Genomic DNA, 27,132 nt, shown 5'->3' with positions numbered 1-27,132 from the left:
GCCCACTTTTGCCACCCACTGAATGGCCAGTAACTGACGTTGAGCAAGGTCCGCGATAAAAAAATGCATGACAGCAAAAGTCCATGAGAGAAGAAATATTTTATGAGGTAGCATACATTTTTCATGTTATTTAAAGTTCATTATTAAATGCGTCACTCACAAGAAATGTTAAAAATTATGGAAGAAAAACAGAAAAAAAATCCTTTTATCCGACTAAAAAATTACAGTTTTTTTATTGTTTTGTTTTGCATAGTAATCATTGAGTTAACAGAGCATTTTGTTGCAGATTGGACTGTGACCAAACAACGCGAAAACCAAAATTTGTTTAGATACCAAATTAGTGTACACATAAATCAGTGGATTATTTTAATATTTGTATATCTTGCTGTAGATTTTAATTAACTTTAGGGGAATTTAGCATTAATGTATGTCCTGCGGAAAGTAAAGTCAACTTGGTCGAATTTATAAATGTGTGTGCTTGCGTTTTTCATGTACAATGTTTGACATCACTGTTCATCATATTTTCGTGAACAAATGAAACTTTTTCTTTATGTTATTATGTGTATATATCCAACCATTTGCTTCGCTCGACAGTATTTTAAACTTTATTCATGCCTTTCCATGTCACTACTCTGTCAGTATCCTTTTGTTTGTTTCAACAGCGAGATGGGGGAAAAAATGGCAAAAAGTTATTATTTTTATTCTGTTTTCATACTATTTTTGCTGCTGGGTGAATGTTTCCTTATGCAAGTTTGCTATTTTGCTCTTGCTCACTAACATTTTAACAACCAGCATATTTTGCCAGTTCAATCGCAGGAGCCTTGTTGGTTAGTTCCTCTCGTCCTTGGCCTGCGGAAATTCTTCACTTTTGTGATTGAAAGGCATTTTGGTTGGCTCAGTTTTGGGTAGTTGGCATGGCTGCGAGGCTTGTAATGCGTATGCTCAAGAATTTCGTTGCATGTCACATTGTTGCCCGATATGCTTGCAACATAGTTGGGCAGAGCTTTTTGTTGCTTTTCACTTGGCTGATAAGTATTGCAACGTGCAACTATTAAATAGTTTCGCAGCTGCCACTTTCAAGTTTTTGGCCCATCGTCCATTCTTCAGATACTTCTTGTGCCACTTGGATGACAACTTTAGCTTAAATCGAAGTCGGATATACTTTGATATTCTTAGGCAACATGCTTTAGCTTACAATAGCACTATATTTATTGGTATGGTTGAATGGTTTATTCATGAAATGCCAGTCGTTTGAGCACCGACACAACTCCTTGAAGCAAATCATAGTTTACAATAAATGTGGTATGCCTAATTTGATGGTAGAAAACAAGCGAGTTGTTTCCTATGAAATTGTTTATATAGAAGCAATGTTTGCCTACTAATTTGGAAACTCAACAAGCTTTCGGAACATTATTCAATTATCTATAAGCATCTATGTAGTTGAACCGAAAATTGGTTTAATAGTAAATTGGTTCGATTGCTTAATTATAATTATAATTTACCACTTGTCTGAGATCCAATCATTTCTCTGGTCAGGAATTCTACTAAAATCACCAAACATCCATAATTATTTTCTTATTTGAGTTTGTTTGCCCACATCTCAAGAGATTTGGTTGCACTCAATAGATTTAGTTGGCAGCACCAGTGGTTATAGTGATTGTGTGTTTTCCTGTTGCGGTTTCGAAGCTCATTAAAATTTGGGTTTATGAGCTGCAATGTCTGGTTTTGGATTTTGCGGAGTATTTGTATTTACGGCCAGTTCAAAGAGCTCTTTAGGTTTCAAGGGCTGGCCGGCCTTTTTGAACAGGTAAAGAATGGGTAATCGATAAATATCTTGTTAATTTCAAATAAATTTATCTTACGCTCCTTTTTCTTTCACTGCCTGCCCATTTATAGCCCAATCGATAATTTAATTAAGCGAACTACAAAAATTCTATAGATGCGACAGTATCCTCCGGAAAATGTGAACTGGTGAAGCAATTAGTGAACAACGGTTTCCAGGTGGAGTGGGTGTATTCCCGGTGGTATCCCAATGGCATCCCAGTGGTCATATCCGCTGAAGTCCGGTAGGACCTTTTATTCGGAGCTTCGTCCATCCAAATTACTGACACATCAGTTGGTATTGTCTTTCGCCTTTGTCTACGGAAATAGCGCAGCGCCAAAATCAAACTAATCAGTTGAATGATTGGCGTCGACAGCCGATGAACAATGGCCACGTCCGACATCCTCTCGATGTCCTGCGAATGAATGTTGTCGCTCCATTCAGGAAACTTTTCTGATTCCTTTCCCTTTTTTTTCTGTGCATTTAACTCGATTTTTTAGTTTTCTTTTCTCTGCCATTCTCGTCGTATGAATATGGTTCGATCGAGGGCATGCCATAGCTCAAATTACTTTACAGCTTGTTTCAATTAGTTTAGAACGCAAAGGTGTTTTTTTTTTTTCTGTTTCGCTTCTCCTTGCTTCATATACTCGCAGTTTTTAATGTGCCTTAATTTGAACCTGCCTGGACATTAATTATATAGCTATCTCGACCAGCTTTGGCCTCCTTCGGCCAAAGTGGATTAGCTTTGTGCCGTTAGTGGCGGCAGAGTGCTACTTCAAGTTAATTTGTTATGCAAAAATTACCCTGGTGCTTTGGCCTATTAATTTTAGCATTTGCGGCTACTCTTTTAAGAGAGAAAATCGCACAAGGCGAATGCGGGTCAAGATTTCGGAATATGGTTCGTTTTATGGCAAACATATTAAAGAATATGGTTCAACTATTTACGTAACACTATTAAAGGTGTTTTAATATATCCTTTACTTATTTTAAAGCACACCAAATGGGCATATTTGCATTATTGTTAAGTTCCATCGCATTATGCATTATTAGGTGCTTGGCCCAACGCCATAATCCACTTTTCTTAGACGAACTTATTTTCTGTTCATACGTGCTGAGTTACGCAGTGCTTAGCTTAGTGGAAAAATCTTCCTTTCCGGTCCAATTTCCATCTCGTTTCACTTACCTAATGAGAAGCTTTCAGGGCTAAAGAGGCAAAAAAAAAAAAATTCTTTGAAAGACGAGCGAGCCGGAGCATCCACAACTCAGTTGCTGTAACCGCAGCTAACACACAAAACCCATACACAGACGTACACACTTGGGTGCTAATGCCATTTTGACGTTGACTTCGGTTTTTACGCGCCCTTGTTTTCGAACGCCCAAATGTAGACTACACTTTAGTTGTTTCACCGCAGAACAGGACACGCCCATAATCCATAAGTTAAGCCCAATGCACTATGGGAAATTTGACCCCTTTTTCTGGCCAAAACCCATTTTCTGAAAGTCGGAATATTACAATAATATTTAGTGTACGCATTCATAATTGACCAATCTTTAGTGCTGCGTACTAGAAATTTTAATAGATGGCGCCACAACAAAGAAATCAGCTGTTCAAAACAGCTGTTGCGCGTACACAAAATAACAATCTGCAACATTAAGTTTTTCTTTCGTTACAAAAGTTCTAATATCTTTGGAACCAAAGCGTTAATTTTCATTCTGTAAAAAGTATTTTAATCAGTGGGCCTTCTATTAGGCGTTTGCAACATTCAATAGAAAAATACAACTAGTGTTGTCCCAGTAATTTAGTAAAAATCTTAGTTGCTTTACAAAAGTATTTTTTTTTATAATGCCTAACTTTGAATAGAGATTTAAAGTGATTGCAGCAGATTGCATCAATAAAATATACCTCATATTGTAGCTTATTTAATTCTTGTTCAGATTATTGTAATTTTAAAAACCACTTTTACCGATTCTGGGAGAATTTATAGATTTTAGACTTAACCCTACTTTTCCAAATTCAGAGTAATCTCATGCTAAACGGGAGTTAAACAAGGCGGTTGCTGAATTGTTTCGTTATTTTTATTAGTACTATTGTTGTTAACTTCTGTAAAATAAATAAGTATATAAACTCTATCACAAAATCAGTTGTTTTTGCTGGGATTAGAAAAAGCATACAAAATGAAAGAAAGCCTTTACGAAAATTAATAATATAAATATAAGGAACTGTGTCACGCCCCCAGTTTTTGGGGTACGCTTAGGTATGGTCTAGTGAAAATTATTGCAAAAAAAAAAATTAAATATCTTTATTCGTTCTGGAGTTATAAATTACAAAAAATAGAAAGGGCGGTGCCACGCCCACAATTTTTGGTACCATAAAAGATATGGACTAGTGTAACCCCATACAAAAAACACCAATTGAATATCTCTCCCCGTTCTGTAGTTATTAATTTAGGCCAGAAAAAGTGGTCAAATTTCCCATAGTGCAATGGTTTGTTTGTGTGTGTGTGTGTGGCGGTCGACGTCTGTCGGTTGGCCAGATCCCCACCCCCTTCCACTGCTGTTCCCTTTGCGGTTTGGTTCGGGCCAAAACATATACAAAATCTCCCTCTAAAAACAAAAATTGCCAACAAACTCAAACCTCCAGGCTAACAACTAAAGGGTCAAAGTTACTTTAAACGTTGCCCCCAACAGCAGCTAACGAAGCGGCTTAAAAGGCCTCGACTGACAGAAAAAAAAAAGAATGAATGAATGTGTGGGGCGTGTGCTTTGTTAACAATTTATGATTATTTTTACTCGCTTTCTTTCTTCTTTTGGCCGCTATCTACTGACCCGCATTTTCGGACGCACGGCCGAAAAGGCAGCCAAAATTAAATGTGTGCAAGGGTCAGTTCAAATATTTTCATCACTTGAGGAATTCTGGTGTATAACAATGCTGATTATGTGCCAATCCAAAGGCCATCAGCCATCACAATGATGCCTTTGAGCAGTGAAAAATAGGCATGTTTGAAGTTTCATTGTTGTCTTAGCTTTTTATTGGCATCTATTAGGAGAGCTTGTTCGTTTAAAATAACTCGATTGGAATAAATGACATTTAAAACAAACAGTTAAAACAATAAACCATATGGTTATTTATAACATACGAAAATTAATGCAAATGACGGAAAATTAGCAATGACTCAAGCAGTTGATAACAAATAGTTTTGCTATTGCAAACCAAAGGAGAAGATGAGGAAAAAATGCATTAAATATTCACAGATGTGTGTGCGTCTGGCACTGTTCAGCATTTTGCTGCTGGCTAGTTTGCAAAATCAAATTAAATGTTAAAATTTCTGGCAACAAGGATATCGTCTTGGATACAACTGACTTGTGGAAATCCCTTTCATATCTTCTGTTGATATTGCATGGTAATTGGAGTTCTAGTAAACATTGACATCCTTGTTGATGTGCTGCTGTTAGTTGTACTGGCTCATGTCCTTTTGCTTATTTCTTGCCTTTCCCTACACATTTTATTCATTATATTCAGGCTATTTATTCTGCTTGTTTCTAGATAAACTGCAATAAATTAAATTCAAAATTTAGGACATTGTCCACTGCCTGTCTTCCTTGCATTTCTCTGTTGCAGGGAAACATAGATATGTGCAATTGATTATAGAATTGACCTCTGAAATATTTGTTGCTGAGCAATAAATATAATTTATCACTTTAATAATTTTGGAACTCCTTGAAAGTTGACATGTTGACATATTGGCCGTTGGATGTGTACCCTCCATATTCACAATCATTATCTTTTTCAGTCCGTCCGACTGGTTGCTTTTCAGCGAAGCGTTACGAAGATAAAAAAATATTTTTCATACCCATACATATTTTTAAATCTCGCTCAATAAGCATTCGGCATTGTCAGCATTCCTTAGCCTATCTTCAATCTGGCCCATTGTATGCAAACAGACAACAAAGCCAACAGGACTCGCACAAGTCATCTGCGTTTGTAAAAAAAAGTTGAAGGGTATGTGGGTACAGAAATGTCAAGTGCACTCACGACTATTAAACACATACAAATTTTGAGAAACACTTACGACTTGAAAAGTTAGGCTGCACTAAAATTATCTTAAAGTTAATAATAATTCAATTCAAAAAATAAAACAATTAAAGTATTTAAATATAATTGTTACTTAAGAGTTACACAAGAGGGCAATAAAATAACTTTGAGACCAGGCAATAAACAAATATTTTTAAAATAAGTCAAAATTATTATTAAAGGGACATTTTCAAACTGCAGTGAAAACGTTTTAATGGAGTAACATATTGTTTTGACCCAGTTCAGAAGCTCAGAAAGTCGTGACCCATCGCACACTTCCAAAATTCGTTGTTCATCTGATGGATTTTTGTTGCTGGCAATGTCTTTTTTGGAAAGTTGACTGGCTTTGGTTTTTAAGTTTGCACACAAAGTTGGCCTGTGTATTGGGTAGCAAGTGAAATTACTTGAAATGCATTACATGGAAAACTTTTTCACCCCCTGTTGTTCTTGTTACTGCTGATTTGGCTGTAGCCTTTAAGGCGCTTTTCCTACGACTTGGCCAACTAATGGCCCTCTCTGTTGTCCTGGTCGGCCTTAGTTGGCTGCCAAGTTATTGCCCAGGCTGAGTTGAGTCCTGAGTCCCTTTCGGTTCAGTCTGGGGGATTATTGGCCAGTTTATGCAACTGCTGCCTCTACTGGAACGAACTGACAGCTTGGCCTGGGGCGCTATCTATCGATATGCATGCCCATGGCCCAAACTATCCTGTGGTCAAATTTGTCTTGAGATTGCGGACAAAGTTTTACATGCCCTTCGAATATAATATGGTAATTATTTTTTTGGCCCAGCCATGGTGAGGTCAAATCCCTTTTGAAATCGATCGACTTTGCTAAAGTGTATAATTGGCTGACATTAAATAGGGAAAATCATGCTCTATCAAACTATACGTTTTTATTCAGGTTTACTATATGTTTGGTAAGTTGTTTGCCGTTTTCTTAACAACTCTTTTCGTATATAGTTCCTTTAAACTGAATGATTGGCTTACACCGTATTATTAAAGTGCTTAAAATATTCTAATGTGCCTCCATCATTGTCCTTAGCATTTACCTTTATACATAAGACAAAGAGTGTGCGTAGGTGGAAAGCTTTGCCTCTGTAATTGCTGTTATGACAGGTGTTTGCTTGTTTGTAGTGGCAGGTCTTCCACGTTGCTGCAGTTTGTTGCCTTTAAGCTAAAGACTTAAGGCGCTTTACTGCCTGCATTTACCCAGTTGCCAAAAGTTTCTAGCAAAGAATTTTCATCTGCAAATATTTTACTAAATGCAAAAACCCATTTAGCATGTGAGAAAGAAAGAAAGAAAGAAATAGTCTGCTTGCGTTCTCTTATACTTCAACATTTAAAAAATTCCATTTACTGTAACCATAAAGTTAAACTCTTTAAATTTTTAATTTCTTAGAGTAGCAAACAGTTGCCAACCACAAGAAAACCCTAAAAAAATGTTATTCCCGGGACCGTGTTATGCACGTTTCACGTCATTAACCACTTTTTTTGTTAGACAAGTTCCAACTTCTTTAAAGTTTCTACTTTAGAATTTTTTATTTTGCTGCAATTTTCTAACCTAATGGGATGCACGTCATGGCCTTAGTTGACATTTCTGTTCGTTCCAAAACCGCAAAAAAAAAATCAGCAAAGAAAGTTTTCCTGCTACTTTGGTGTTTTGGAAGGAGACCGCAGCATTGTCGGCCTTGGTGCTTTGCAACAAGAAAATAAAGCATAAAAGCGCACGAAAGGTTGTCAAATAAAATCTTGCAAAGTGCAATAAATCACGTAGCACTGAAATCATTTTATCAACGCAAAGCCCTTCAAAAAGTAAGACGAATATATATATTTTCATTTATTATCAGAGTGTAAAATAAAGGAAAACCTTGCTCTTAATCTTCCATGTTAATGTTTGTCTATTTCAACTTAGTTGAATGGATATTTTCTTGGTTTTCCCTTTGAAGAATAGTCTTTAATGACCGCTTTTGTAAAGTGCCCTTAAAATCGTAATAATTATATTATTTACATAATAATGAGTTTGTCATCGTTCGTAAATTCTCATTTTCCCGTCTCGGCAAATGTTTATTTTTCATTTGTATTAAACTGCGGGCTATTTAAATTCAAGTTGATGCTGTACCTGCTAACGATGGCGTTCACCACATTAAAAATATAAAATATTGGCAGAATAAATACAAAAACAATTACAAATATTAATTACGATTTGATTCGAATAAGTGAGAATAAATCACCTTTTGCTATTTATTGGCTATGATTGTGGATAATAAACTCGTATTAAGAATTACTGAAACATATGTGTTCATGTATCTTTCTTTTCTGTGGTTATATTTGGACAGATAAAAGATTTAACTTTGCCGATTTCCGCTTGTCCAATGACCTCAACATCATTCATCAATATCGGGAAATCCCAAACACAGGCTAATTTCATTGTGGCAGGCTTTCTCACTTTATTCCAGAATTCCACCCACGCATTATAAGCCTTCTTAAGCCTATCAATCAAAAAGTAGCAGATTAAGCCAAGAATGCTGACCGAATCCTCAGGATATTTAACTCGAGAACCATTGAAAAGGTTTTTTTTTCGTTTGCTGCCAACCACAATGCCACCAAATTGAATCATCATTTTCCACCGCATCGCCGAGTTGTGTGGGTTGCGCAGTTTAAAAATGAATAACTTCGAGTGGGATTGGCTGGGATTTCTCCGCTGGGTTTTTAGCCTGAACTGTCGCTGTGTTTTCGTAGTCATCTCTCTGTAGTCGCTTATCTCCATCTCCAGTGAAGCGCATTAAAGGCTCGTTTGTCCTAGCCATGGCGACGTGGATCGATGGGACAAGAGAGAATTTGGGTTAATGGAATATAAGTGAGACAAACGAAAAACGCTTTTCTCACTCGCCTTTTCGTCATTGAGATTAAAGTAACTAGCTTCAACTGCAACCAGTTTTTCCGTAATATCTCTATATTTGGATTGGCTTTTAGTGACAAACTTGCCAAATGTATCTGCGAAAATCAAAGCTCGACTAGCGAGAAAAAGAAACATTGAAAAGAAAAGTTTTCTTCGTTTTTTCATGGCTTGGAAAAGTCGGGCACAGCCAGCCACCAGTCACCACCGTGTTTGTTGTTTACTTCATGTTTGTGCTGGCCTTTTCTTTGGTCAAGCGCATTTAGCCATATTCAATTTTCCGCAAACACCCCCTTTCCCATAAAAGCGAGTAGCGAAAGTAGTTTCCAGCGGGTTTTTCTTCTTCGTCGATTGTTTTTTTTTTCTTTGCTTTTCCATTATTTGTGCCAGTTGTGCAGCAGCTGAGAAGAGAAGCTCGGTGGAGGGATTCGATGGGAAATACAAAGAGCTGGCCGGAAAAACCGGAAAGCAACAGGCAAAATGTAAGTCAAGGTGTCACTGATTGGGATAAATTCAAAACTCGGAATTGATGTCATGCTGGTAGTGCAAACTGTTCTGCCAAAAATCACCTTTCCCCAGAGTACTTTGATCTAATATTGAATATTTTTCAGTTATATACGAATATTAAAGTGAATGTAGAGCCTATTTGGAAGATCACGTTACCATTATATTCACTACTGAATGTCTAATTTTTAGTGCGTTTTTGTGACCATTAAAATCTCACTTTCGGTAATTTTGCGGAATCTATTGATGCCACCTTTCGCTTATTTTTTTCGAGCAGTTCTTTTCCCTTCGGGGTTTTAGCTTTGTTTAATCAGTTGCTGAGAGGGCTTTCCGCATTGTTGAACCACAGGGAACGACGCTGGGTAAACCTTTGTACCGTTTTGTGGGTCAACTAGTTAAATGACCCCTTTGGCCAAGGGCTCCCTTACATTTCCCCCACCGCTGCAGGTTGTTCCCTTTTATTCCGGCTTGATTCATCATGACGTTGGCACAAAAAGAAACGTACAAAAAATCGTTGTTTAATGTTTGCTTGAACATTCATTTTAATTACCAAGCACTCAGCTCCCTGCCCCTATATTACCCGTTTTTAGAACCTTTGGCAATTATTTCGTGATGAGGATTTTTTTCCTGATACTTTCTGCTTCTGTGTAATTTTTCTGACAGTCGTTTTGAAGGTGAGCCCGCATCCTGCCAGTTCGCTTTTATGTTTCTTTTAAGCTTATATTATATTTTTTGTGCAACATTTTAATTAATTTAATGCCGAATGAGGTCTGACCAAACCAATGTCGCCACGTTGGCTTTAATCAACTATGGTAATGTATTGAAAAAGAATTAAAAAAGGATGAACCCTTTTTCTTTTTGCATTTTGAATTAATAAATGAAATGCGTTTCTTTTTGTCACCCCTTGCTAAAGTTTCCAAAAAGTGTCTTTTAACTATTCCCAAAGTATGTAACAATTTTTAGAAACAGAAAAACTACATTTTATAAAATCGTAACAAAACATAGCTGTTTTTTTGTGACCACAGCCATCCATGAGCTGCACACTCTAGTTGGCAACACACTCCATTAGGTAAACAGAGGGGGCCTTGATGGCCGGGGCTCTTAGTCCTAACTGGCAGACGAAAATTCTCTGTTAAGTAATGCAGTTATGCGTGCAACTGTGTGCGTTGTAAGTGCATTAGAAACGTTGTGGAAGTTTCAACTGGCCAAGAGGAAAAGGGCGCAAAGCGACGCCTTGCATGCCATTTTCCTGTCGTCCTTGCTTGCCTTTCCATTTTTCCAGTCCATCTGCCAAAATAAATATGTTTGCGGCAGTCGTAGAGCAATCCAGCCACGCCCCCACACAAGTGCCACTTGCCATCAGTTAGGCAGTTGGCTGTGGCATGTGCTGAAACGACTTTTAGTCATCACGGGGGCCCCTGCAATAGTAAATGCATTACTGAAAACTGCAGCAAACCAATACCAACGCCCATACCAAGACCACACCATACTAAGACCTCATTGCATAAATGCAATCAAATGTTAAAAGTATTAAGTGAAGGTAGGGATCGAGCGCTGACAAGGATATGAAAGTAATCAAAGGACTTTCAGGCCAGTCCTGGCTGCTCCTGAAGTGGACATAAACACATCGAGAGCCTGGTGTGGATTGGTCTGGTTGGTGTGGTGTGGTGTTGTGTTTCAATTTCCGGTTTTCAATTTAATTTCAATTGCGGTTATCAAATTGTTTCTCGGTTTTCGTCCTGCAATCGATTTTTAAGATTTAACAAGCAAAAACTTTTCATGCAGTTTTTGGTTTTTGGAAAAATTTCCTTTTATTTAACCAATACTGCAGTCAATTTGCATTTGCTTTCATTTAAAGAAGACATCATTCTCTTATTGAAAAAGTTTGGAATCTATGTTAATAATAACTTATTGCTTTGCTTTGATTTTATGAGAACATCATGGGTCATTCGTTATTGAAAAAGTTTATAATCAATATTAACTTGTTTCCTTTCTTTTATTACAGGTCATGAGCGACTTAACGAATACATATCCCACTACGAAACACTCAACTATGATCACGAGCACATCCGAGCTAGTCACAATAGAGCGCGACGATCAGTGACCAAAGATCATTATGTACATTTAAAGTTTGCATCACATGGAAGAGACTTCCATCTTAGATTAAAACGTGATTTAAATACATTTAGCAATAAGTTAGATGTGAGTATGGCTATTTAAATCAACCGAACGTATGTATGTTATATAGTTTGCATTTTGTATTTGCAGTTTTATGATAGCAAAGGTCCCATTGATGTCTCCACGGATCATATCTATGAGGGCGAAGTGATAGGGGATCGTAATAGTTATGTATTTGGTTCCATACACAATGGGGTATTCGAGGGTAAAATTATAACGGAACGTGATGCCTATTATGTTGAACATGCCAAACATTATTTTCCCACAAATCGCACGGCGACAACAACACCACCAACTTTGACGACATCCTCAGCAACAACAGCCGCAAAAAACACACAACCGACACGGCCTTTGGCCAAAAGCAACACCAGTACTACTGGCGTTAATACTAAGACAGAAAACTTTATAAAGAAAATTGCTGAATCCACAACGACGAGCCAGCAGCTTCCAGAGAATTTCGAATCGTCGTCGTCGACAACAACATTCCCACCCACAACAGAGTATTCCGAGGACGAAAAGGAGCGTAATGGCGAGGACGAACTTGATTTTCACTCCATTATCTACAAGGAGTCACATGTCGAGGACGCCTACGAAAATGTGCGCGAAGGTAAGTCGAAATAAGTTGCTCTTCCCACTTTTCAAAAGTAAGTTGCCTGCCGATGCAGAAATGAAAAATACCCCTAGCACATTGTTAAATGTGATTTATTAAGCCGGCGAGCATCTCGCCGAAAAGTTCTAGACTTTATTTTGTACTCATGGTTGCTTCTTGAGGATTGCGTTTTAAGGATGGGGACACAAGTCAGCCTTGAAATTGTTTGATAACATTTCGTTTCTGTTTTGACACCTGAGTTATGACAAGTCGCGAGTGGCTGCTAATCATTTCGCTTGAGCTCATCTCTTCAGTTGACTGTCAGTTTGTCAAGCCACACAAAAACCGTCTGGGGCTCTGAAGTTGTAGAGCTTAACAACTTGTTTGTCGGCGCAGTGAGAAATCTGGGCGTAGAGCTTAGCTAATGTCACACGGAAGGGGCTTCGATCAATATGATTTGTACTTGTTTTTTACTTTTTAATTTGAATTCCTGATTCATAAGCATATTAAAAGAAGTCACGTTTTGCTAGTTTTAGTGTAAAGACAAAGTTTTACGAATTGTGGAACAATGTTTTTCCTGCCCAATTAGAATATGTCTGAACTGACTGAAACTGAAACGGAAACTGACTGAGTATATAGCTAGAGTTTTTCGCCGCCAATGGCGAAAAACTGGAAACTTTGATCCGTCAGCTGTGCCGACAAAGAAGCGACAGAAAAACTTTCATACCGTTGAAAACGACAAAACGGGCAACGGTGCAGCAACGTTTTTCATGGTTTATTTAAAAAGGCGAAACCCAGCGACTTCATTTTAAAAGCAAGCCACGCATGAAGCGCCGTATAAAGCGAAGAAAATAAGAGGAATATTCTCCTCTAGCCGGTTCAATGGTCAATTTTTTATTCAACTCGTCGGCAACAATGGTGCAACCAAAGTAGGTGTGCCTGCCCCCAGAATCGCACACACTCGAACGTACTCGTACGTAATATTGCTGCAACAATGACACTGACAATGAAAAGTTGCAACTGCAAAACTGAAAAAAAGCGGATGCATCGTCGTTGTTATTGTCCAGGCAGCACCACCAACTATGACGACATCAGGTTCCAGACCGGCGGTTGCTTTACACACATACACTGAACGAAAATATTGTTCTTCTGCGGTTTTTGTTAAATTACAGACATATTTCAGTAGTAATGTTTATGGTCGTGTATTTAATATTAAAAAAAATTACATTCCCCATCATTCGTTGTAAATGCTTTGTATTAAAAGATGAGAAATAATTTTTCTCAACCGAAAAGATTAAAACCAAACAGTTTTTACGCTCGTGTATTAATTTAATAAAGGGTGGTAAATAAATCGATTTATTTTCTAAAGGTGCAAGCAAAAATGTTCCCATAGCCATATAAAGTTGTTGCAACAATAGAAGAGGAAGAATCTAATGCATAGCTAAACAAGTGAAACGGGAGCAATGGTGGGTATTTTGGTTGAGTTCCAGATAGCAGCTTTGTTGGCAAACTTTTTCCCTTTTTGACAATCTACAACCCATTGTTGGTTCTGGCAAAAATTGCATGCAATTTGACATTCCCAGAAAAACACACACATGCACGGGGAATCAACAACACAACTTTACAAAACTATTGTCATGGGTGCATTTAGCCAAGTCGCAAGCTTTAGTACTATATGTGTTTTGGGGGTGCGGCGTAATCAGTTTAATGAGCTCACACACGAGCCACGCCCACCTGTCTGCTTATTTAAGGCTATTTAGTTTCATTGTTGCTGCTGCACATTTTGATTGATGTAAAGTGTAAATTCCGAATAAAACAACGAATTTGACATTAGCAATTGATTAATTCGCTGCTTTTTACTTAGATCGCATTACAAGTCAATTAATGGGATTGCATTTCAAAATTAAATGTCTCTGTCACAATTACGTTAATTAAAAGTATCTCAATCAAGTTTAAAATTTGCTGCGATTGTTATTTTCAGGAGGAAATAATATTTATAATTCCATGTTCTAAAGATAACTTTATTGCTAATATCTTTAACCACTTAAACTGTACTTATTAAACGTTTGAATGACTCAGTGCCCTGGCTCGTATCAAATGGCACAATTAAGTGCTCAAAGTCGACATGACAAGCGTGGAAAGTAAAACAGCGGTGTCAAAGGTTTTTGCACATAACTGCCATTGGTCACTTAGTAAGGAGTAGTAGGAGCATAACATAAACTTTAATTTGTGAAAAGTGCAAAATGGTCGCCATTGCCAGTCGCCGTTCGCTTACTCATTTTCTATTTATGAGTTTCTGCTAACCCCTAGTTCATAGTTAACCGCATATTTCGCATGGTTTTTCCCCTTGAGTTTTTTCTCCTCAGCTGGTCCAACTTTATTAGCCTCGGTAGTAGGGAGGCAAGTGTGTCGCGAGGTGTTTATGCTTCTGAAGTTATCAGGAGTTTCTTAACCCACTGGCGACGCACACTCACACACACCCCCACCGCAATTTTAATGCCATTTTAGCAGCATATTAACTTTTGTAGTGGAAATGAGCAGTCGTCGACGGACCCTACATTACATTGTTGGTGTGTACACACTCATTCATCCGTTTTAAGGGGGTGCCGGCGACAAGGGGTGCGTTAAGTACGTGTTAAAACCGACCAAGCGGCGCACGCACATTGCTTATCCGCCCTCCGCCCCCCGCCACCTCGGCTAACCCAACCCTCCACCCCCCAGCCGATTTTCCATTTTCCCAGCCAACCCATTTATAGCCCCTAGCTGGCACACTGTCTCGCTGTCGCTGCTCCACTCCCGCCAACTTGCTGGCAGCCAAGTAACGAAGCGTGAGCCGGCGACCCCAGAAGCAGCCAAGGGGTTAACATACGCCGCAACACAAGTACTCAATTACACTGCAAGAAAGTAGTCAGCTTGAGTTTTGCTATTCAAAAATATATGTGTCTATAAGCCAGTGTGAGGGTTTCTTAGAAGAACTATCTACCCAAAATATCTTTAAACTAGTTTCATTTTGGTTATCTACCATTTTTAAAATGTACTCCAAAAATATTCTGTTAAAATATCCCAACATTAAGCAGAATTATGATTAAAACTACACTGTCTTTAAAGTTTAGAACTTCCGTGAACAAAACTAAAATGATATCATATATAAAAACTAAACTTTCTGGAAATAAATCTGACTTATCTCATTCGTCAATTTTTTCAGTGTACCCAAGTGCAATGTGTTTTTGAGCTGCTGTTGCCTGGAAATCACAATTTATACACAATGTTGTAATATAATTTTTGCACAGCAAAACAGAAAGCAGCTCGAGTGGCACATTGTTTGCTGGCGTCACTGTTGCTCCTTATATAGTACTCCTCGACAGGATCTCCCTCCTTCTTTCAAACCCTCCTTCCATTTTATTCCCTTCCTTTCCATACCATTCCACTCCCCTCGTTTTCCGGTTATCCTTCGGGCTCTCGAGTGCATTGACCATGCCTGTGGGAACTTTATGTGCAGTCGCTGCAAGTGCCATAAATGCAATGCGGCTCACATTTATTTACGACTATTTGATTGCACTTGCTATAACACTATGCAAATTTATAGAAAAATGCCTCTCTCGCACAACAGCTGCCCCGCACTCGACTCATTCCTTCTTTTCGGCCAGGAGGCCCATTAACTTTTGCTGAACTGTGAACTTATTGGCGCATAAATGTCAATGACACGCAGATGTTTTAAACTCGATTCATTTCGAATTGTTTGAAATGGGCTTCAGCACAAAAAAAGAGTAATAGTTGCGGCTGTTAAAACTTTAAATAAATTGGAATTTTTAACTACATGCTTTGGTGCTTAATGAGCTGCTGCTATTCGCTTATTTCTTTGATGAATGAGCGGCCATTAGGGAATCTGAGAGTGGGATGGCAAAAAGTTCTATTCATTAGTTTTGCTTTTGCTTTTGTTCTTGTGTCGTTCTGGGAGATGAAAGCCAGTTATCTGCTTATATTTTAAAGTAAGTTTGGGCAACCAAATTCCAACGAAAACTGAGTATGTACTTTTATTCAATTTTCTCCAGCGCAGTGCTGCTGGGTATCGCGTTGCTATGAATATGTATCAGTCAACGATGCATGAAATAAGCAGCCAAAAATACATAAATACAGGATTTACGCCGCGTTTCGATAACGATGATGCCGCGGGGGCAATGTTGACGTTGGCATAACATACAATAATTTCCGGTATTTGATAGCAGCAGCGACGAAAACCGATGGAAGGAGCCGCTTTACACAGGAGCCTGGAATGGAGTTTGCAATTGTAAACAAACAAATTTCATGCTACGTTGCACAACTTACTTCACCCGCCTCCCCCACTTCGCCCCATAGTTCTTATGATAAGGGAGCGATGGATAACATTCACAAAAAAAAAGAAAAAGAATGGGTGCCCAAATTGACATGCGACAGTCATAGCCGGAAGTTCTATTTTCCCTCTTTTTCCGTTTTTTGTGCAGTTCTTTCGATACTACAGGATTGCGGGGTTATTTGGGCTGTTTGTGTATATTATATAAATGTATTGTAAAAATATACATAAGTAGTGATAAAATATTTATTAGTAAAAGCGTTCACTAAGAACGTTTCTGAAAAGAGCCTGACTGCAGATAAATATAAATACAGGGTATCTAATAGTCTCTGAACCCAACTAGTCTAGACTCTAGAGCTTTATGCGTTTTTTAACAAATCGGATCGAAATCAGACTGCTGCACAGAAGCCAACCGACGGCCATGTTAATTGGCAACGCTGCCGGCTGAAGTGGCCATGAAAGGGGGTATATTGAAATCAACTGCGTTGGAGCACAATGGCCTCGCCCTGTGATTGCGAGTCGAGCTGCTTGAACGGAGTGGGTGGATGACCCCTTCAATCTGCTGCTGCCCAGCTGCGGTTGGATGAATCCATTTTGCATGCGTGGCGACATGTGTCAACTTCTATTAAGTTACCGTTGGTCATTCAACCCGCGGTCACCGACAAAGTCTCCCGCAATTTTTCAAACTCTGCGGTCAGCAGTTGTTTGTTAGAACGGGTGTTAGTGCAGCACTTGGTTCACAGACTTTTCATTATTTTGTATTTGCGGTGTCACGTTGGTGTACATAGCTCAGTTTAGAGCTCTTAAAGTTATTCTTATTTCATATTGATAAAGGGTGTTAAATGCATTACACTAATCAATCATTTGAAACCAAGCACCTCATTTACTGAAAAAGCTTTGCCACTACTTACAATACCCACTATATGTAGTGATTGCGAAAACTGTGTAGTGCGTTTGAGTTTTCCAAAGATAATTTCCCTCATGCCAAATTCCGATTAATGAGCCACATTAATAAGCCTCCTTTCTGCCCCATCAGATGCGCTTATAATTCAACCATAATGGTTCTCCTGCTCCACAACGGGCAATGGAATGTGCACCGAACATTTCCAATCAAATACGATTTCGAGAATGCAAATCAACTAGCTAGCAATCGCAGTCGGTTTCCTGTCTATTACACTGAAAGGGCAACAACTGAACTGGATGAGCTAATTACAAAGCAGCTCACCAGAAATGGGTCATCTGCATCGTTAGTTGCTGCTGAATCTCAATTCAAATCTGACCGCATAATTACAATGCAAAAGTCAACAAAAATCAAGTACACACAGATGCAGATACAAACGCAGAGATACTCGTACAGATACTGACACACAAATTGCAATTAGAAGTGACAAATTACGAAAGGCAACAAGGGGCGAATGTAAAAACTGTCAGATAAACATTCATATGTTTTATTTTGTAACTGACCAGAATGCATATTAAATTTTAATTATTTTCATACTTCAGAGTCGTTATGTATGAGTGCTCCCATTTTGTTTAATACTCCTTTTTTTAGCTGACATGAGAAAAATTTGTATGCTGCAAACTTTTGTACTACTATCTTTTATGTTTTTTTTGTCAGTAGTCCGAAAATTGTTGTTTGCCAACCGCACAACAATTGCATTTGATAGAGGAGCGCTCCCCCTCCCCTGCCGCTGGTATGGAAATTGCGGTTAATTGAATTCACTGAACTGGGTTCACAGTCAGCTGCTACTGCCGTTGACCGCTGCCCCATGTGCGTGGCATATTGTCACCCCACTGCCCATCTCCCATCATCCATCCAACTCCCCCACCATCGCCATATGTGAAAATTAATTGAAGTTGTGCAGTTTTATGGGGTTTCGCAGCGCTGGCCAACGCAGAACAACAACCGGCGACAACGGCAAGGACAACGACAACGACAACGACAACAACGACTACCAAAAATCTCGCATGACTAACTTTTTATGCCCGGACTCACACCGCCGGCAAAAAGCATGTATGGGTTTACTTTTTATAACTACTCCGAACCGTTTTTATGAGCACCACACCACCAGCTCAGAAATGACAATGTCCAATGTCCACAGTGTTTATTATTTTTACGCTTTACTTTTAATTGACATTTGTCCCAGCATAATGAATCGCTGATATGCAACATGCCAACTTTTCATATTTCACGTTTGGTCAAACTCGTGCCCCTCGTTTTTGTCCTCCAACACGGACTGAGTTTTCTATTCACTGTCAGTTGGCGCAGGTTGAATGGGGTGAAGCTGAGCTCTTGAAAATCTGAAGAAGTTATAAATGTAACAATGTTTTAGTAAAGCACTTCGGGTTTATTAAAAAACTCAAACTAGTTGAATTACCTAAATTTATTTGACTAAGCTCCATGAAGCTCTATTAAACTAATCATTGTTGCAAAACACTCTTTAGTCACCCTTTAATATCACACTTAGTATGCATTCCATGAAGTTATGTTCAGTTCCATGCGGTTGCCCTCGACTCCGAGTAGTCATCCTCCTAGTCAGCTCCGGATTTATCCATTATGTCGCTTCTGTGGACCCTCTTCCCTCTCTGGGCATCCCTCTCATCAGTCTGACTCATTCTCCTCGCGATGGCTTCTTGTGATACACTTCGTTTGGTTTTGTTGCTCGTACCCCTTTTGTTTGATGTTATCCCCAGTTGTTGTTGCTGTTGTCTATGTGGCGTGAAAATTTAAATTAGATTTTAAAATTTAATATATGTTTTGGGCAAATGAAAATGTGCCATAAGCTACGGGCGACCTGAGTTTTCCTCACCTTCAGTTTTCCGCCGGAATGCGAGTGCAGTTCAGATCAGAGAGCGTGAAAACATTTCGCAACATTTAAGTCGCTTTTAATGGCTTTTTTGTCTATCTGGTGCTAAGCACCCCCGTACCATCATCATCATCATCGTCATCATCATCGCCATTGCCATTGCCATCACCATTCTATGGCAGACAAACACACCTGATGAAAGTTCCCAGCCATGACATTGTGTGTTGCTCTGTCACTTCAACGTGGATCGCTTTTATTTTTCAGCAGCTATTTTCGGGATGGGGTTGCAACTAGATTGCACATTTGTGTTGCATGCCACTTTGATTGCCTTGCCGAAACGCAACATGTCTGCGAATTGGGTTGTTATTGCCGATATATCACAATAAAGCAATCTGTCATCATAATCGTCCGATATGGAAGAGAAATGATGGGGATAGCATCTAGCTCTTCATCTAATGTGGTCATCAAAAGCGCTGACATTTTGACGTATAGTGCATGTTATCCTATAACGCATACAAAATACGAAAGTACTATGTTTTCACTCATTTTTAAGGACTAAATAAATAAATGGGTGAGTAAATGTTTGTTTTAGCTCTTCATAGGACTTTAGATTAGACGGCAAATATTTTGCATAAAATAACGTTGGGTGACGCAGAAACCAAGGCTTAGCCGCATTTATTTTCACATTTTGCAGTCATATTCAGTGGAAGACAAAAATAGATAGAAAAGAAAAATAAATAAATATAAATTGACGGCTATTCGATTTATGACCATCATAATTTGCAGGTATATCTATTTAATACCGCGAAAGAAAAACAAAGGATATTTGGCAAATATAATTCCTAAATAGTGGTTGCTAGAAGTACTGTTTTTTTTTAGATTTTAACTAACTTGATGATAATTCTCAAACTGAACTAAACAAGAAGTGGCATACATTTGGTATTCTTGTACACCTTTTTTATCATAAGAAAAGGTAGTCTATAAAACATAATCGTAAAATTCGTATAGTTTAATTACTGCCTTATATACCCTGCTCAACGCTCAATAAATGCGAAGTAGCAGTAGCAAAACCGCATCATTCGAACATATCAGGACGAAATGAAACGGTGCAACGATTTTATTGACGCGACGGAATGGGATAATCGAGGGTGAGTGCTGCGGAGATGTGGATGTTGAACAATTCAATTTACCACAAACTCGTTATTTTGGGGAATCCGGCCAGGCCCCCCGAATCTGACCCCCTTAACCCATAGCCCCCTATATCCCCATAGCCCCATATCCCCATGCTCGTATCCACAGCGCTAGCACCTGGACCGCGGACAGCGCTCAAACCAATAATTGTAGCCGGCAGGTGTGGACCGAGTACGGAGGAGTACCGGGGAGCTGGCTGGATGGCTGGGTGCAAAATGTATTTAAAATCTGTTGGCGTCATCAACGAAATGGGGACATTTTCTGGTTTTTCGGGGGAGATGGCCACCACTCTACGAATCCGGCAAATATTTATGCAAATGTTTGCCTGCAGTACTGTTGCCACTCTTATCCAAACTGTCCAGGTGACAGCAGCACAACGGGGATGCGTTGGAGTCGAGTCCGCAGGCAAAATGGGTCCAAGGTTTTGGGTGTGAGACGTTCGTGATTCTGTCCGAGAAATATTAAATTAATCGTTGCGGTTGACATTGCACAAGATGCCATTCCTGTGGAAAGGATTCTGCTTTAAAATATCGCAGATTCCCCTTAAACGAATTTACTCAGGCTTAAGGAATATTCCAGCAAATCAAATTTACTTGTTTATCACAGACTATTTTTTGCATGAAATAGATTTAATATTGTGCAATTTAGCACTACCAATAAAATATAAATACCAATTTATGCAGTAAACCTCTTAAGCTGTTTGTAGCAAAAGTATTTGATTTTAGATTTCAAATAAATTACTTGTAAAATGTGTATGTACACACAAGCAGACTAAACAATCGCACGAAAAATGCCACCCGAAACTTTTACAATCAAGAGTTAGACAGAAGTTTATATTATCGTGCGATCACATGGCGTATGCGTAATGTGTCCAAATGGGTTTTACCAAGCATTACATGACTCCAGAAAGTGGGCAAGCATGTGGAATTATGATAAATATATGCTTTTGCATACACACACGAGTATATGCAACAAGACAAACATCAGCTAGAGGAGTAAGCTGGTTGCTTGGGCCAATGTCTTGGAGCATAATTCGTGTGGAATCTGCAGAGGACTGCCTGCAGTTGATGTCCTTGCAACAGCTGCAGTACCAGACGAAATTTAAACCATTTTAAAATTCACAAACACATGGTGTTTACCAAGGACATTGCTCTACTACGCCCAACTTCAAAATATGCATAAATCTTGTGCTGAAAATTTATATTTACATGTTGCTCGTGCTATTTAACAACATTTGGTCATCACGACCATGCCGGGGCCGACACATTATAGGGTTTCCTCTGCATTGCTCTGCACTTCAGTTTCTGCGGCTTCCTCCGAAAGTTTTGCGTTTTAACACTTTGCAACTGTCCACTGCGTTTTGGGAGGATGTTGCTGGAGTTTCTGCTGCAGCTTGCTACAAGTTGTTTGTTTTATTACAAGTGCCAAATAATTTAACTGCTAAATTATTAAATTTCTCTGTGAATGGTCGCTTGTCTGAGTTGGTCTGAGTTGGTGTGTTCATGTGGGGGAATTTATGTGCACTTCTACATGCATACATATGTACATATATGTTTGCTGCTCTCGTTTGTTGTGCTCGTAAATTTGTTGGTGACCAACCGCCTTGGGAGTCCAGTGTCAGTTCAATGGGCCATTTGGGGAATCTGTTTGTTCGCACAGACATCTATGAATACGCACATGTTTGAGTTTAATTAAAATGAACATTAGGTTGTTGGGCGAGTGTGCCTGCGCATACAAATATATGTAAAAATACATCATTTGATTCGGAGATGGATAAGGCAAATACTACGTAGAGTGAACCATGCAGTGATTGCCTTCAATAGGCTCTAATTAACATGTTCCTCATATGCAGACTCCAACTTGTCGGTTATCTGAAACTCAAGGAGCGCGGCAAGGACATCGTTGGATCGCTCTACACAAGGATAAAACGGGGCAGTCACAGTAGGGAAAACCGGGCATTGAACACTTCATTTAGCAAGTTTAAATTGAAGTGAAAACTGCGGTTAGTTGGGACTTCCCCAACACTGCTCACAAACTTCGAAAAAAGTTTATATAAATAATTTTTGTAAATATAATACTTCCTTGTAATGATGCATGCTTTCTAAAGCACCTTATTTGGTAGGTTGAAGTATTACATTCAACTTTATAAAATCCCAATTCGACTGCCTTTTTCCCAGTGTACAAGTACTTGCGCCAACCTGTAACGACAAAGGCAACAACAACCATCGATTATGGTAGGCAACCTCTCAAACCAGACTTTCAGCCAGGATAGAAAGGAGAGCTAAAATGGACGGGGATTGTTAGTAGCCCGCTGGCTGTCATGCGGTCTTTTTTAAGTGCTTTACGGGTTATTTTCGGGACATTTTCGGGAAACGGTGGGCGGAATTTCCGAAGGGTGTCAGCCACTTGATAATGACGTTGACAACGACTACGACATTGGCAACTCGGTTGTCATAGGCGGCTCTAACTGCTGCCAAACACACAAACGTGGCCTCTTGAGTCCTGTGGTTTGAAAAACGTAGCAGTCCCTCGAGTGTTCCAATTGAATTTGAAACAAGTTTCAAATTGTTCGCATTAGCCTGAGAGTTTCCTAGTGCTTGTCACTTTATGCGCAATACTGATCGGAAATCGTGGGTATTAGTGTTGTCCACGGATTATATTCAACATAAATGCTGAATATATATAGATAAATAGTTTAATCCTGCAGGTCTAGCATTTATATGAAGATATATGTACATGGTGAGCAACAGCCCCTCATGAACTCAACACCTCACACAAAGTTACCAACATGACAAAGGGCATAATGCACTTCTAAGCAGTGGATTACTTGGTAGAAGCAATAGACTATAACCACAGCCATAAACCACTTTTATCATGGACCTGCACAACGATTCTCACTCCTCACATCGACCAAATATTACTGGCCATCCTTATTTCGAATGGCCGACTTACTTGGCCGAATCTGCCTCTTCCTTTTGGCCAAATGGGGCAGGAAACTCCTTTCTGCTTATCTGTCGTCTCCCTCTGGCGAAAGGCAATGCCAAAATTTTAACCCCATCGGGCAAGTAAATATTTCCAGTTTTCGGCCACAAATGCAATTGGGCTTGATGATATTTGTTGCTTCCGTTTTGGTTTGCAGTTGAGGAAATGAAGCTAGTGCAGTTACTTTCTGTAGTACACTGTTGTCTTAAACTGGCACAGAGATCACGGTACAAATTTTCCAGAATTTAATTTAAACATTGGTAGCTCAAAAATATGTTTAATAATAATAACATACTCTTGTTGTCTTGTTTAAAGCCTGCTTTGATATTTCTTTTTGCTTTACTTAAACTTTATTCAAAATTATTAGTACCACATATTTTCATAAGCTAGAATTAAAATATTCAAAAACTGTGCTATTTTTTACGGTTTACGTTGAGCTGGCTTGGCCCAACACTCTATTTTGTCAATCACTATCAGTTAGGCCATAAGTTCCATGTGTCGTAACCAGTTTTCTGCGGCCCTCTTCAGCCACCAGCCACCTGTCCTTACATTGATATAAATGTATTCAAGTGTGTGTCTGTGGGTGCGTGGGCTTTCAAACGTGTACAGTCGAATAGGATTCTCCATTTATTTTATGGCCAAGCTGCATGCAATGAAAATTCCCAACAATTCGGTCTGCCCACCACCTTCCATCCATTCCATTCCATTCCGCAGACCTTGTCCATATGGTGTTGGCCACATTCTCCGTATTGGGTGGTTCAATATCCTCACAGTTGTGCATTCTCGGATGTCTTATCAGTGCCAGCCTTAGGCTCGGGGCTCCGAACATAGTTTAGTTTAAAATTCCGGGGCGTATTCCTCGTTCCTCGTTCATCGTCCGCCATGAGGAATTCTGTGTGCCCGTGTGCCTGGTCCTGCGTTCAGTGTCAGGCTGCTCTGGTGGTAGTACCAGTGGTAGTTTGTGCTTTGTGTGACAGGTCGACATATTTCTCTTGGTTTTTGGACCGGGCTTGTTGATATTGCACTTTGCCTTGCATGCAAAATGATGCCTACAAGGAGTTGAAGCAGCCGCACACCAAAGGAGCAGGTCAAAAGCCAAACAGTTGCACTGCCGAATGAACTTTTCTAATTCCATGAGCAGCACAGCAACCAGGAGAGCCACTAACCTACCCCAGCCTGTAGGACCATTCGCAAGACCAATCAAGCTGGGATTCTGTGGCTCGTTTCCATTTGCCGGACAGGGGAAATTATTCCGTCGTTAATTAGTGCCTGATACAGACAAGCCCATACATTTGGCTTATTTCTCGACCATTTAGAGCCAGGCATCAGAGCTCTGTCGTTTAGGAAACTTTTTCCTTTTCATTTGCCCCAAAGTCAAACGAGGAACCGCCATCACTGTCACCATCACCATCGCCATCATCATCGTCATCGTAGTCGATGTCCTTGTCATCGACCGCCTTTAGTTTGCACTTGACCACAAATTGCTCGGCTACCGTTTGCTTTTGCCTTCTAACTAAGCTTTTGTCGTTCGACTTCAACGTCCATTCGCACAGATACAAATTTTGTTTATCTTTTGCTGGCACTTGAGTTAAGTCGAGCTGAGTGCAAAGTTACGGATGATTGGAAGTTGAGATGCGGATACGAAAAACGAATACGAATACGAATACGAGTTCGAATGCCAAGTTGAGTTCTGACAGCTGCGACAATTAGGCTTCTGTCCTTCTTCTTTCAAGTCCTTTGTAATGTGAAAGTACTGCATTGAATTACTGAATTTGAGTTGATGGTGACATGTTTTCCGGCTTGCAATGCAAGTGAATAAGAAAGTATTTGATTATGACTAAAATTGAATTTATTTGGGCAAATGAAATCAAATCAAAACCAAGAAACTTTCTAATTTAATTGAAAAACATATTTTTAGCTTAAGCTTACATAAATAATGTATGCCTATTACCATTCAAAGGCGCATTTAGCCTTGCCGAAATACTCCAAGTCACCCAACATATGTAGAGCCCACAAAAACTCCATGCATACGTAGCGTATCACTGTTTTGATCAATGTATTTAATATTAATGTGTTCTGTTACTCTGGTACGACTAAGACTAGATGAAGAAAAACTACGGAAATGAGAATCGCATTCGAGAATGGATGGGTCAGAGGGTGTAATTCATTCAAAAGAAGGCCAAAAGGCCGGGCCAGAAAAACTAATTTGTATGCGGAAGGCAGCGGGTGTCGCCAAACGGACGGACTTTCGTTCTGTCGGACGTTTTGTTTTGCTTTTTGCCTTGGACGCGGCCAAAATGCGTAATCTTTTTTCTGGCCCAACGTGGCTTTGGTTTTCCTGAGTGTGGCTTTATGCGAAAGTGCCAAAGCGCAGGTGACGACGATGACGGCGACACTTTTTGCTGGAAAAGTGTGACAACAACGGAAGGCTGTCGCCACGGGCAAAAGACATTAGTTATCCATATGGGTGGGCGGATCGTAGGTCATGAATATGGCCCCCAAAGAACTATTTAAAGTCCTTGGGCGTTGAAAAGCGTTAAGATATCATTATGCCAATGGAATGCGGACTAAATACAGTTGGAGTACGTGCATGTTGCAGAGATATACTTTTCAATTATCTTTTCAATTATAATTTGTAAATCGAATATGGTCGTACAGGCGTTACAGTTTTATTATTAGCATCTAAAAAAATCATCTAAAATGATTTTCCTATTAATACCAACTTTTGCAATGTCTGCTCAAATATTCTTATATACAGCAACTTAAATGTATGGAAAGATAAATATGCCTAATAATTTAATCACTTATCCTAATGGAACTGAGTGCTTCATTGTTCAAAGCAATCATCGCCGAACAATTGCGCAAATTAAAACATTTTTAATTAAGGCAAACATAAAAAGCGTAACAATTGTCGGGCAAACAAATTAAGTCTAAGCTGGTGAACGAAACTCACTGGCGATGCTCATGAGAACATATGAGGGGCAGAAGGGCAGGGGGGCTGGATAAACAAAAGAAGAAATGATTAAATAAATAAACAGCAGCGGGAACGGTAACAACGTGGTAATCAAATCATTTACAAAATAAAAGCAAATTAGGGAAAATTGCATGAATTGTGCTCCCGACATTTACACATCAGCAACGGCATGATTTCCACTTGTTAATGGAAAAGCAGCACCAGCAGCCAACTCGCACATGCCACGCCCATACAATGTACGCCCACAGCATTTATTGCGCCCAGATGTATGCTATATAATTTTGTGTTTTCCGCCTCAAGCGCGCGGATTTTGGAATTTTCGTCAGAGTGTCGTTAAAATGACAAAATTTAAGCACAGAAAATTGGTGAACTAAGATTACTTTTTATTATCTGCTTATCTTATATAAAATCGTATACTTTCTTTAGAAATAAAAATATTTTCCTAAATATAACTGAATAAAAAAAATATATCATAAATATCCCAAACGCTAAAATCTATACGTATTTAAATATATATATATTTAAATATGTATTTCGTTTGAAACTAGATCATTATGTTGGCAATGCTTTTATTTGTGGCACAGCTGCACATTAAATGCCTCGTTCCCATTTCTATATTTTCTTCCCTTCAAGAGTAATCAACGTCTCGGTTGCAACTGTGTGAGTCTGTGAACTTTTTGTTGCCTCAAATATTTGGTGTTCCTTATTCAGTTATGTTGAATCTTTTCTTCTTTTGCCTGCTCCTTATTTTGCTTTTAAAGCGTCGAAATTGTGTAAAGCGTCTGTTATGG

The 27,132-nt window shown here is 39.2% G+C and overlaps 1 protein-coding gene and 1 long non-coding RNA gene across 8 annotated transcripts in view; one reads left to right on the top strand and one right to left on the bottom strand.

The window, feature by feature from the left end:
• Positions 1-27,132, top strand: part of LOC6527531 (disintegrin and metalloproteinase domain-containing protein 10) — an 82,259-nt gene that overhangs the window by 43,807 nt on the left and 11,320 nt on the right. For all 5 annotated transcript variants that reach the window (XM_039371641.2, XM_039371642.1, XM_002088585.4 and 2 more), the window contains 2 exons: positions 11,296-11,492; positions 11,559-12,075. In XM_039371641.2, coding sequence (XP_039227575.1) covers positions 11,296-11,492; positions 11,559-12,075 — 714 coding nt within the window. The remainder of the gene's footprint in view (positions 1-11,295; positions 11,493-11,558; positions 12,076-27,132) is intronic.
• Positions 18,496-25,240, bottom strand: LOC120320832. Of its 3 annotated transcripts, none has more exons than XR_005560411.1 (3): positions 23,338-25,240; positions 19,198-22,048; positions 18,496-19,097 (listed from the first exon to the last, which is right to left on the bottom strand). It is a non-coding gene; the product is annotated as an uncharacterized LOC120320832 (long non-coding RNA). The 3 variants fall into 3 exon arrangements; XR_005560410.1 differs by having other exon boundaries at positions 19,198-21,781; XR_005560409.1 differs by having other exon boundaries at positions 19,198-25,240.

The sequence above is a fragment of the Drosophila yakuba genome, chromosome 2L, assembly GCF_016746365.2.
Source record: "Drosophila yakuba strain Tai18E2 chromosome 2L, Prin_Dyak_Tai18E2_2.1, whole genome shotgun sequence".
Lineage (NCBI taxonomy): Eukaryota > Metazoa > Arthropoda > Insecta > Diptera > Drosophilidae > Drosophila > Drosophila yakuba.
The sequence above is the reverse complement of the archived record's forward strand: the minus strand, read 5'-3'. Positions and strand labels throughout refer to the sequence as shown.